This window comes from Podarcis raffonei, chromosome 1 (genome assembly GCF_027172205.1).
Source record: "Podarcis raffonei isolate rPodRaf1 chromosome 1, rPodRaf1.pri, whole genome shotgun sequence".
NCBI lineage: Eukaryota > Metazoa > Chordata > Lepidosauria > Squamata > Lacertidae > Podarcis > Podarcis raffonei.
This window is the reverse complement of record NC_070602.1, coordinates 130372753-130385216: the sequence shown is the minus strand read 5'-3', so window position 1 is coordinate 130385216 and position 12464 is coordinate 130372753. Positions and strand designations below refer to the sequence as shown.

General features: G+C 46.5%; 1 protein-coding gene and 1 non-coding gene across 3 annotated transcripts in view; both read left to right on the top strand.

The window, feature by feature from the left end:
* CNBD2 (cyclic nucleotide binding domain containing 2) overlaps positions 1-9467 on the top strand; it is a 35050-nt gene extending 25583 nt beyond the window's left edge. The window contains exons 10-13 of one of the 2 annotated variants that reach the window (XM_053362209.1): positions 1602-1779; positions 3827-3998; positions 6038-6177; positions 8841-9467. In XM_053362209.1, coding sequence (XP_053218184.1) covers positions 1602-1779; positions 3827-3998; positions 6038-6177; positions 8841-9174 — 824 coding nt within the window. In that variant the 3' untranslated portion in view covers positions 9175-9467. The remainder of the gene's footprint in view (positions 1-1601; positions 1780-3826; positions 3999-6037; positions 6178-8840) is intronic. The other variant, XM_053362218.1, reaches the window with a different exon arrangement.
* LOC128403124 (5S ribosomal RNA) lies at positions 3123-3241 on the top strand. Its single transcript, XR_008327877.1, has one exon. It is a non-coding gene; the product is annotated as a 5S ribosomal RNA (ribosomal RNA).
* Positions 9468-12464: the final 2997 nt, after the last annotated feature.

Genomic DNA, 12464 nt, shown 5'->3' with positions numbered 1-12464 from the left:
GACAGAGGACGAGATGGTTGAATAGTGTTCTCGAAGCTACGAATATGAGTCTGACCAAACTGCGGGAGGCAGTGGAAGACAGGAGTGCCTGGCGTGCTCTGGTCCAGGGGGGTCACGAAGAGTCAGATACGACTAAACGACTAAACAACAACAACATTTCAATATGAGTAGGAAAATGAGAGTACCCCTAAATGTTGTTTTTTAGGGGGGAAAGCACTGCATGGCGTACATTTAAATCACACTGCTTCCCCCACAAAGACCTGGAACTGTAGTTTATCCCTAACAGAGCTACAATTCCCAGCACCTTCACAATTCCAAGGATTCACTGGGGGACGTCATGTGCTGAATTTGCAGCGCATCATGTGAAGCCCATTCTTTCCCTCAATGAATTCTGGACCCTAGACGGTAGTTGACCCCTCACAGAGTTATAATTCCCAGCAGTCCTGAACAAACTACAGTACCCAGAATTCTCTGAGGGAAATAATAATAATAATAATAATAATAATAATAATAATAATAATAATTTATAGCAATTTATTATTTATAGCCCACCCATAATTTGTTTTAAGGGCATAGGGAGTAGGTACACCATACTGTCCAATATTTCTCTGATGAAAATAGGGATGTCCTATTCTATTATTATTATTATCATTATTATTATTTATTTTATTAAGCACCACTCATCTGACTGGGTTGCTCCAGCTGCTCTGGGCAGCTTCCAACAGATATAAAAACATAACAAAACATTAAAAAAAACTTCTGTGTACAGGGTTGCCTTCAGAGATCTTCTAAAGATTGTAAGATAAAGGTAAAGGACCCCTGGACGGTTAAGTCCAGTCAAAGGCAACTGTGGGGTAGTGGCGCTCATCTCGCTTTCAGGTCGAGGGAGCCGCCGTTTGTCTACAGACAGTTTTCCGGGTCATGTGGCCAGCAGGACTAAACCGCTTCTGGGACACAGGTGTTCCTTGCTTTTTTTTTGTGTATGTGTGCGGGGGGGGGGGTTGACTTTTAACACAACCTTCTTACAAGTTTCAAATTTTACAGAAAAATACCAGAAACGAAAAAAGCAGAAAGAAAAAAGTCTTACCCTTAACTCATCTACTACAGAAATCTAAACCCCTTGCATAAATTGGCCTTCACACATTAATGCATTTTTTTACACATTAAGTTCGAAGTAGCCCTTGTTTAAGTTTTTTTGGCAACGCAAACCTAAAGCATGCATTCTTACAATGTCCATTTGCTTTACAAATGCCTCTGTTAATCTTTCTGTTCTGCATTGGCCCTGACATAAATATTGCCGATGCACAAAGACAACTTCGACTGTAACCCTTACCTGCTCACCTGGGAAATAAGCACCAACGAATTCAATACGACTTACTTCTGAAAAGGCTTGGTTAGCATTAAAAACCTAATATGTGAAAACAGTGTAAATATATATATATATTTAAAGTAGGAACTTTCTGAGCTACTCCTATCCTTTAAAACATGCAATTTTATTGTGCGATAACTTTTTGAATTTTCCTTTAATTAAATTAAATTTAGAGGGGGGGCAATGGCTTTTTTACATAACTAGCTTCAGAGATGCTTTTCTTCCTATGCAGAGATTGCGTGCGTTGACAGATTCAAAAGCACGATGTGGAATTCCTTCAGTGGGGAGAGATTGAAGGACCTCAAAGACTACTATATCAGTCAGCGGAATGAACAGTATGACCAATTCATGAAACAGGACAGTCTCTTCAACAGGCAGCATAAAAGTGTTGTGATAAACGTGGACAAAAGGTGAGAGGCGAGGGGGCTTTCTGGGTTGTTTTCCTGGAGGCAGAGAGTGCAAGGGAAATGGCTGGTCGCGTAGGGTGCAAGTGGCAGGCTGCTGCCGGTGACTCCTGGCCAGTTGCCAGGAACGCACAAAGACAAGGAAATGTTTCTTACCATCCGCTTTTTATTCAGTATTTACAGAGAGAGGCTATAGAACCCAGCCTCTTGGATAATGGCATTGTCCTGAGTGAATCTCCACTCCCCGTCTCTCCCACTTCCTCATTTGTCAATCTAATCATCTCCTCTACGGGTGCTGCTACGTGCCCTCTGGATTACCGTATTTTTTGCTCTATAAGACTCACTTTCCCTCCTAAAAAGTAAGGGGAAATGTGTGTGCGTCTTATGGAGCGAATGCAGGCTGCACAGCTATCCCAGAAGCCAGAACAGCAAGAGGGATTGCTGCTTTCACTGCGCAGCGATCCCTCTTGCTGTTCTGGCTTCTGAGATTCAGAATATTTTTTTTCTTGTTTTCCTCCTCCCAAAACTAGGTGCGTCTTGTGGTCTGGTGCGTCTTATGGAGCGAAAAATACGGTAGTTTCTGTTATGTACTGAAGTTCTCACCATGGGCCAGCAGGGGGATACTGTAGATAGTTTTCACTCAGGTCCACATATGCAAATAAGGGATTGAAAGTGACGTTCAGTGATTGGATAGTTACGGAAAATGGTTACTGTTGCGTTCTAGTGGAGCTCTATATAAGCAGGCTGGCTGAACCCTTCAGTTCAGTTCTGTTCTGGCCTGTGAATAAACAAGAGCTGTTTCAAGAATCGCTGTGTCGTCTGATATGTTCACCCACAACTTAACAGTTTCCTTCTGCTAAACTGTCTTCCTCTTCCTCTTCCCTAGAAGGGTCAAGCTGGGTAGGCGGGCTCTCCCATTCCTCGTCTGCCCAGACCGTGACAGCAAGGGGCTAAACCTGTAGTGTGGAACCGCCAATCCATGGGTCTAATTGGGTCCACCAAACCTCTGGATTTGGCCTGCAATATTATTTTGGGCAAACCATGTCCACCTGTCCTTCACCTGAGATCACATGAATGTCAGATGGGGAGATCTCTTCACTCTGATCAGTGTGCAAAAATTCGAGATAAGGGTTCTTGTATCTCACAAGGCACAGTGAACCGTCAAAGAGCAGCCTGCATTTGGCACTTTTACAGGTGCTTCATAATACCTGCGCCGTGTTTGTAATAACCCAATCCTTTGCACTTTGGAACTCCTTGCCTGTAGATATCCAGCCAGGCACTTTCACTATATTCTTTTTGGTGCCTGCTGAATGCATTCATATTTAGATAAACCCACCCAGATTTTTTTTGTCTACAGCCAGACTACCCTGAACACACCTGATCTCATTTGATCTCGGAAGCTAAGCAGGGTCAGGCCTGGTTAGTACTTGGATGGGAGACCGCCTGGGAATACTGGGTGCCGTAGGCTTTCTTTTTTTTTTTTTAGGGATGCAGGTGGTGCTGTGGGTTAAACCACAGAGCCTAGGACTTGCTGATCAGAAGGTCGGCGGTTCGAATTCCCGCGATGGGGTGAGCTTCCGTTGCTCGGTCCCTGCGCCTGCCAACCTAGCAGTTCGAAAGCATGTCAAAGTGCAAGTAGATAAATAGGTACCGCTCTGGCGGGAAGGTAAACGGCGTTTCTGTGCGCTGCTCTGGTTCGCCAGAAGCGGCTTAGTCATGCTGGGCACATGACCCGGAAGCTGTATGCCGGCTCCCTCGGCCAATAAAGCGAGATGAGCGCCGCAACCCCAGAGTCGGTCACGACTGGACCTAATGGTCAGGAGTCCCTTTACCTTTACTTTACCCAGATGTTTAGAACATTTCGATGAGTTTTAAATTGCCTTAGTCTCTCTTATCCTGGTTTAACTTTTTGTACGTTTTAAATTATGGCTGGAAATTTTTTTAGTGATTTATCGTTTTATCGTTTTGTAAACAGCTTTGAGGTGGTGTATATATTTTATCAAACAAAGAAACAAACAAACAAACAAGTGTGCCCCCACTTTTCAATTTCTAGTTCATTCATTCAGAAGCATCATGGGGATGACGATCTGGAGGTTGTTCAAAAGATTATATCGGGAGAGTTCGTAAAGGAACCCACGTACTCTACTTCCTATGGAGAGATGCCAACTTCTGTTGCAGCAGCTGTATACATCAGAATGGATGAACTGCGCAAAGGAGAAATGATAGTAAGTATATTCTAGCTGTGCTGGTCCCGGGGGCTAACCAAGAGGCGAGGTCCGAGTCCAGTCCGGGGTCGAGGGTGCAGTATGGAGGCAGTCCGTCAAAGCTGAAGCTGGGTCCAAGGCAGGGAGTCGGGTGAGGTCGGGAGCTCCGGCAGAGAAGCAGGACAGGGTGCCAGCAGGAACAGGCTACCAACAATATTGCTCCCGCAACTTGGGACTGGGGCTGGCTGGCTTTTATCTGCCCCGAGGCATAGGGCGGCCCCGGTCCACAGGTGACTCGCCTCTCCTGGCCTGGAGGCGAGCACTCCTCCTGCGGGAACTTAGTTCCCTCCGCCTCTCTGCCCTGAGCCTCTGCAGCTCAGGAGAGGCTGGAGGGTTACTGTGCTGGTCCCGGGGGGAGGTTACCGTGGGGCGAGGTCCAGGACCTGAGTTGAGGGTCGGCAGACAGTCCTCCTCGGGCGAAGTGGGGTCCACAGCGAGAAGCCGGGCAAGGACAGGAACTCTGGGGGAACAGGACTGGATGCTGGCCGAAACAGCTCTTCAACGACGTTGCTCCCGCAACCTGGGACCAGGCTGACTGGCCTTTATCTTCTCTGAGGCCAGGGGCGGTCCCGGCCCCCAGGAGACCCACCTCTCCGGGCCTTAAGGCGAGCACTCCTCCTGGGAGAAACCAGTTCCCTCCGCCTCTCTGCCCTGAGCCTCTGCAGTTCAGGACAGGCTGAAGGGTTACTGGACCCAGGGGGAGACTCACTTGTAGGCACTGAATCCTCAACCACCTCCGGAGCCAGAGTGGATTCACCTGGTGCCTGCTCCTGAGGATCCGGCACAGGTGCAGGCGCTTCCGAATCAAGGCCCTGCCCCAGTTCAGCCGCCCCTGGAGGCGGGGACTCCTGTGCAGGCTGGGATTCCTCCGGTTCAGCCTCTGAATCGGATTCCCAGGCCATCACAGTTACCGGACCCAGAGGCAACCTCAGCTTCCCCTGACGGGGCTGAGAGTGGAGCACCTGCAGGCAATGGGTCCTCCATCACCTCAGGAGCCAGAGCAGACTCAGCTGGTGCCTGCACCTGAGGATCCAGCACAGGTGAGGACCCTTCAGGCTCATGCCCCAGCCCCGGCTCAGCTGGTTCTGGAGGCGGGGACTCCTGTGCAGGCTGGGATTCCTCAGGTTCAGCCTCTGAATCCGATTCCCAGGCCATCACACTAGCCTTATAGAGCTGGACATTTTTGTGTTAGGAGCATCCTACTCTCGTGTAGGACCCTGGGAGAGACACATGCCCGACTGGCATGTTCTCTCCCTCCTGGTTGATCGTTCGGGAGCTTCAAAAGCTTTCTTCTGCCCGAACATCACAGTGACTGTTGCCAAAAGACATTAGCACACTTAGGGACCTGCAGAGTATTCACAGTTTGTGTAACAGAACCAATAGCACAGCATTTTGGCTAATCTACGTTTATTTACATATAATACATTTGGAGCATTCTGACTTAGCTCCTTCCTCTTTCTCACCAGACAGCAAAGAGAGAAAAAAGAAAGGACAATAGTCCCACTTCACGGAACACAGTAATACCAAAACATCCTGTCTCCGTCACTTCCCACACTGTGGAATGAAAACATACACCGTTATGTGATAGACAACAATCCCATGACTGCAGACAAGGGGAATGAATCTCCAACATTTCGTGGCCGTGGTGGGACTATATAGCAGGGGTCATCAACCTTTTACTTGATCCCATGGGCACATTATGAAATTTGAGAGAGTGCTGTGGGCACCAGACACAAAATGGCTGCCATACAGGGGCAGAGGGGTGGGTTGCCCCCCAGATCGGGAGGTCTCGGTGCACGTGTGACATCATATTTGCGCTGCGTGATGTCACACGTGCCTCTCAATGCCGTGCAGGCTAGTGCAAGCCTTCTGCTAGGTTGCACCAGTCCCTGTGGAAACATCTGGAGATGCTGCATGGGTGGGTGTGACCCCCTGACACCGTTCAAAAGTTGTACAAAGATTGATGGAAGGATCTCCTCACGGTTTGCATTTCTTCTCAGGCAAATCTGCAAGATAGTCGTGTCATAGTTTTGGTCAGTCAGGGGGCAGAGATCATCCGTCTGAAAAAAGAGAAGGTTGAGGAATGGGCAGATGTTGCCACAATGACAAAATTTGGCAAAATAAAGATGAAATATCCCAGGTAAGCATGACTGAAGCATTGGGGTGGGCTGGCGCAAGATAGATATTGGGGGGTTGTGATGCATGGGAACATGCCTATTATATAATGAGGGAAACACAGGTGCTATGTTGTAGACTAAGTTTGAGGCCCCTTTGACAAATCTATTTCCCTGTATCTGTACGGAGTGTTCAAATATTATGTGGTTTGCTGGAGCCAATGAGAAGCTGGTTTAGAACAGAACCTAAACAGTACAGTCATACCTCGGATTACAGACTCTTCAGGTTGCGCGTTTTTGGGTTGCGCACTGCGCCAAACTCGGAAGTACCGGAACAGGTTACTTCCGGGTTTTGGCGCATGCGCAGAAGCGCTAAATCGCGCTTTGCGCATGTGCAGAAATGCTGAATCACGACCTGCGCATGCACGGATCATGTTCGCAGCCCGAGCATCCACTGTATAGAAATTTATTCATGTGTGCGACTACAGCAGCAAGAATGTTATTTGCACAAAGATGGAAAGAATAAGAAGTCCCGACAAAAGAAGAATGGATACAAAAACTTGTGGACTATGCAGAAATGGCGAAACTTACTGGAAAAATAAGAAATCAAGATAACCAATTAAAAGAAGCTAAATGACACCATTCAGTTTTCAAAACGGACCAATGGGGTTGTATTCAATTCAATTTTACTCTGAGCAGGCCCACTAAAATTAATGAACATGACTAAGTTAGGTCCATTAATTTCAGTAGATCTACTCTGAGTAAGACTTACTTGAATACTACCCCATGGCTTTGAGGTGGGGTAGCATATCCCAAGAGATGCAGTGATGGCCACCAAGTTGGATGCTTTAAAAAGGGATTAGACCAATTCATGGAGGAAAAGGCTATCAATGGATACTCAATATGTCAGCTGTGCCCTGTTGTGCTCAGTTTCTCCTTGTGGGCTTTTCCAGAAGCATGTGGTTGGCCGCTGTGAGAACAGAGTGCTGGACTAGATGGGTCTTTTTTCCCAGGAGAAAATGAGAACTGATGCTCTGGCATTTGCTCCAGAGAAGCAGTGCTGGATTTACGTATAAGCTAAACAAGCTATAGCTTAGGGCCCCACTCTCTTGGGGCCCCAAAAAAATTTCAAAGGAAAAAAAATGGATGTACATTTCCAAAATATAAGATAAAAATAAAATAAAATAAAACCTACATACAGCAACAGTGTTTTGTGTTGTGTAGGCTCCTATGATGTAAGTACAGTGGTACCTCTGGATACAAATGGGATCCGTTCCAGATCCCTGTTCACATCCTGAAGCGAACGTAGCCTGCGCCTGTGGGTCGCGATTTGCCACTTCCACACATGTGCGTGATGTCGTTTTGACAGTCTGTGTGAGTGGTGAAACCTGGAAGTAACGCGTTCCGTTACTTCCGGGTCGCCATGGAGCGCAACCTGAAAGCTCTCAACCTGAAGCATATTTAACCCGAGGTATGACTGTTCATGGGACGCGGGTGGCGCTGTGGGTTAAACCACAGAGCCTAGGACTTGCTGATCAAAAGGTCGGCAGTTCGAATCCCCGCGACGGGGTGAGCTCCCGTTGCTCGGTCCCTGCTCCTGCCAACCAAGCAGTTCGAAAGCACATCAAAGTGCAAGTAGATAAATAGGTACCGCTCCGGCGGGAAGGTAAACGGCGTTTCTGTGCGCTGCTCTGGTTCGCCAGAAGCAGCTTAGTCATGCTGGCCACATGACCCGGAAGCTGCACACCGGCTCCCTCGGCCAATAAAGCAAGATGAGCGCCGCAACCCCAGAGTCGGTCACGGCTGGACCTAATGGTCAGGGGTCCCTTTACCTTTACCTATGACTGTACAGTGGACCCTCCAGATACAAATTAAATTCGTTCCACATCCTGAAAAGTCTGTTGGCAGAGGTACTGCTTCTGCACACAAGTGCGGGGCAATTGAGAGCTTCTGCGCATGCGCGTGGCACACAGAACACTTCTGTGCATGTGCTAAACCCAGAAGTGTAACTTCTGGGTTTGCCGCATTCGTAACCTGAAAGTTACGTATCCAGAGCGGTACGTAACTAGAGGGTCCACTGTAATGGGCCCTGCCTGCTAGCCTGCTCCCTAAAATACCACTGGTTTGCTCATTTCTATATACAGGGTGCCTACATTCTGCACGGACTGGTTGTAACAATTACTTTGATAAAATACATATTTTGTTATGTGCAAATGGCTTTAGATACCTATTAGGTCCAGAAATTACCATATAGCATATATTCAACGCAAGAAACAGTGAAAATTTGTTGTTGACAAGGGACAGCTGGACATATAAAGGGCCCCATTACCTTCTGTTATGTACTGAAGTTCTCACCCTGGGCCAGCAGGGGGATACTGTAGATAGTTATGCAAATGAAGGATCAAAAGTGACGTTCAGTGATTGGATAGTTTTAGAAAGTTGTTACAGTTACATTGTACTGGAGCTCTATATAAGCAGGCTGACTGAACCCTTCAGCCCAGTTCTGTTCTGTGTCTGTGAATAAACAAGAGCTGTTTGAAGAATCGCTGTGTCGTCTGATATGTTCACCCACAACTTAACACCTTCAGTAGCTGAGGGCCTCATCAAACCTAAATCCGGCCCTGCAGAGAAGAACTGTTTGGCTGCAGGGGGATGCCACCCTATCCTCAATTTTCAATTCCCTTTTCAGTGATGACGAGCTGTGTCAAGTCTTCCTCAGACAGAACTCCTGGGAATCGTTTAAGAAAGATCTGCTGGGCGTTGTGATGCGTCCCAAACTCATGAAGATGGTCCACCCTCCTCATCCGTGCCCGACGGAAGAAATCTACGACCCTTGGTGCGTGAACCAAGCGGGCGTCTTGGACCTAAGCAAGATGCGCCACCAAAAAGAACTTACCTCGCAGAAGTATAAGTTCGTTCCGGTTGGGGCGGAACACGGAAAACAGAGTTTGCCAAATATTCAGCCAAGACTAATCCATAGCATCACAGTCCTCCGTTCTCCTTTGGACGGAGCCTTTCAGTGAGATGTTTCAAGGTTTTTTATTTACCAGTCAGCGACATGGTAGGGGGGCAACTCTAAAAAGATCATGGAGTGATTCTGGCAGTGTGTGTGTGTGTGTGTGTGTGTGTGTGTGTGTGTGTTCATACATAAATATGCATATACAGCTTTGCTTTATGTAAGTTTTCTTCTCTGTTAGAAAGCACCTTATTAATTTTTTTACAGTAGATCTGTGGTGTGAATTCTGAATCAGCACTTAATTTCATTTTCTTCCGGTATTGCCATACAGAGAATATTTTTTTCTCTTCAAGATTCTGTGTTTCTGTATCCCCATATATACATATATATATATATATATATATATATATATATATATATATATATATCAATAAATTATATTCAATGTTTAGTACTGAAACACTTCAGCATTTTATGTGTGTTTAATGGAACGCTGGGAGTAAATCCCATTGAATTCATTTGGATTTATTTCTGAATAGGGTTCTTCCTCGTTCCCATGAGCAGGATGTTATTCAGTAGTGGTCTGGAGCATATTCCTACCTGTTCTAAGGAGACTTCCAGGCTGTTGCTGTCATGTGGGTGGGAGCCAGTGGCATAGCAGCAAATTCAGATTGTGTCATTAAGTGGGTTTTGAGTTCCTTGAGAACCTTGCTTCAACACCCTCCCCTGCAAATATATATACCGGTAAGTACTACTGTAGATAGTACAGTGGTGCCTCGGGTTACAGACACTTCAGGTTGCAGACTCCGCTAACCCAGAAATAGTACCTCAGGTTAAGAACTTTGCTTCAGGATGAGAACAGAAATCGCGTGGCAGCAGTGGGAGGCCCCATTAGCTAAAGTGGTGCCTCAGGTTAAGAACAGTTTCAGGTTAAGAACGGACCTCCGGAATGAATTAAGTACTTAACCCGAGGTAACACTGTATGTATGTATATGTGTGTGTGTGTGCAACCAGAGGTACCTCTGGTTGCGAACAGGATCCATTCTGGAGCTGCGTTCGCAACCTGAAAGGAACTTAACCCGGTCTGCGCATGCGCGGGTTGCGATTCACTGCTTCTGCATATGCACGTGATGTCATTTTGTGCTTCTGCGCATGTGCGAGCGGCGAAACCTGGAAGTAACGCTTTTGGTACTTCCAGGTCGCCGCGGGACGCAACCTAAAAAGACGTAACCCGCAGCATTCGCAACCCAAGGTATGACTCTGTGTGTGTGTATACACACACACACACAGTAACGAAAATTGACAGGAAAATGCACTTCTCCCAAACTTTGTACACAAATGAATTGGGATGAATGTTCAGTAAACAGGTCATCTGGAAGCGACCTTAGAAAATCTAGCACTGAACATCTTAAAGGTAGACGTACTGTTTGATGTAGTGTTACTCTAATTTCAGTGCAGTGCGTGTGGCAAAAATTAACATCAGCCTTTCACCTTTTCTAATTGCTAAGATTGAAATCTAGCTAATGTGGTTCTGCTCTGTCAGCTATGCAGGTAAGCTACACAAAATATCTGGAAGCATTTCATTTTGGATTAGTTTCCTTCTGCTATCCCAGGGGTCAGCAAACATTTTCAGCCATGGGCCGGTCCAGAGTCCCTCAGACCATGTGGTGGGCTGGACTATATTTTGAAAAAAAATATGAACGTATTCCTATGCCCCACAAAAAACCCAGAGATGCATTTTAAATAAAAGGACACATTCTACTCATGTAAAAACACGCTGATTCCTGGACCATCCGTGACCTGGATTTAGAAGGCGACTGGGCCAGATCCGGCCCCCAGACCTTAGTTTGCTATATTATATGCCCTCTCGGTTAGGCTATCATTTGGAAAAAAAGGAAAGTCCACCGATTTTTGTTGTTTCTCTAGGATCCTTTTGCATTGCCTATTTACCAGCTGGAAACGACAGTCCTTTGTTTTTGTGACATTTTAATTGCTTACACGGCCACCTTTCCAAGTCAAAAGATTGTGAAGGCAAATGGCATGTGGGACAACGGCAAGCCTTGCTGCGTCAGTGAACCCATTTCTTGGTACGAGAGACAAGGCAGCCAAATAATGAGTCTTAAAATGTACAGTTTTGAAGCAACAGTTCTTTAAGCTCCTAAGGGATCCACATAATATTCATTATAATATTAATAATTATCAATATGAATTGGGATGAATGTTCAGTAAACATAATAATATTCATATAATTAATAAGGGATCAGCATAATATTCATTGGTCCATGTTACAGATTGGAAGACCGGAAGCAAAAAGCAACAGATACCCGTATTTTTCGCTCTATAAGACACACCAGACCACGACGCACCTAGTTTTTGGAGGAGGAAAACAAGAAAAAAAATATTCTGAATCTCAGAAGCCAGAACAGCAAGAGGGATCGCTGCGCAGTGAAAGCAGCAATCCCTCTTGCTGTTCTGGCTTCTGTGATAGCTGCGCAGCCTGCATTCGCTCCATAAGACGCACAAACATTTCCCCTTACTTTTTAGGAGGAATAAAGTGAGTCTTATAGAGCAAAAAATACGGTACTTTGTATAGTACTGGGTCAAATCTATACACTACATTTCAAGCTCTCTTATACCACATTCGCACTCATGGCTCCTCTGCCAAGAATTCTGGGAACTGTGATTTGTTAAGGGCGCCGAGAACAGAAATTGCACGGCAGCAGGAGGCCCCATTAGCTAAAGTGGTACCTCAGGTTAAGAACAGTTTCAGGTTAAGTCCTGTTTCCATGCGCAATGTTCCCTTCTCACATCCCTCTCTTGCCTCTCTTGCTTGACCAGATAGAAGTGTCAACTGAAATTTCAGGGAGTCCCCTTTGGCCCAGGGGGTCTCGGGTTGCCTGCCACAGCTGTACAATTGTGAGTCAAATGAAATGTCTGTCCCTCTACCAATGTTGGTTAGAGCGTAGTGGTGACAATGCCAAGGTTGCATATTCCTGCATTGCACATGATCCTCAGATTTCCTTCCAACTCAACGATTCCATGGGATTTATATGAGATTTGCAGTATGATAATCTTGGCAAGTGGGGACACGGGTGGTGCTGTGGGTTAAACCACAGAGCCTAGGACTTGCTGATTAGAAGGTTGGCGGTTCGAATCCCCGCGACGGGGTGAGCTCCCGTTGCTCGGTCCCAGCTCCTGCCCATTGAAAGCATGTCAAAGTGCAAGTAGATAAATAGGTACCGCTCCAGCAGGAAGGTAAACGGCGTTTCCATGCGCTGCTCTGGTTCGCCAGAAGCGGCTTAGTCATGCTGGCCACATGACCTGGAAGCTGTACGCTGGCTCCCTCGGCCAATAAAG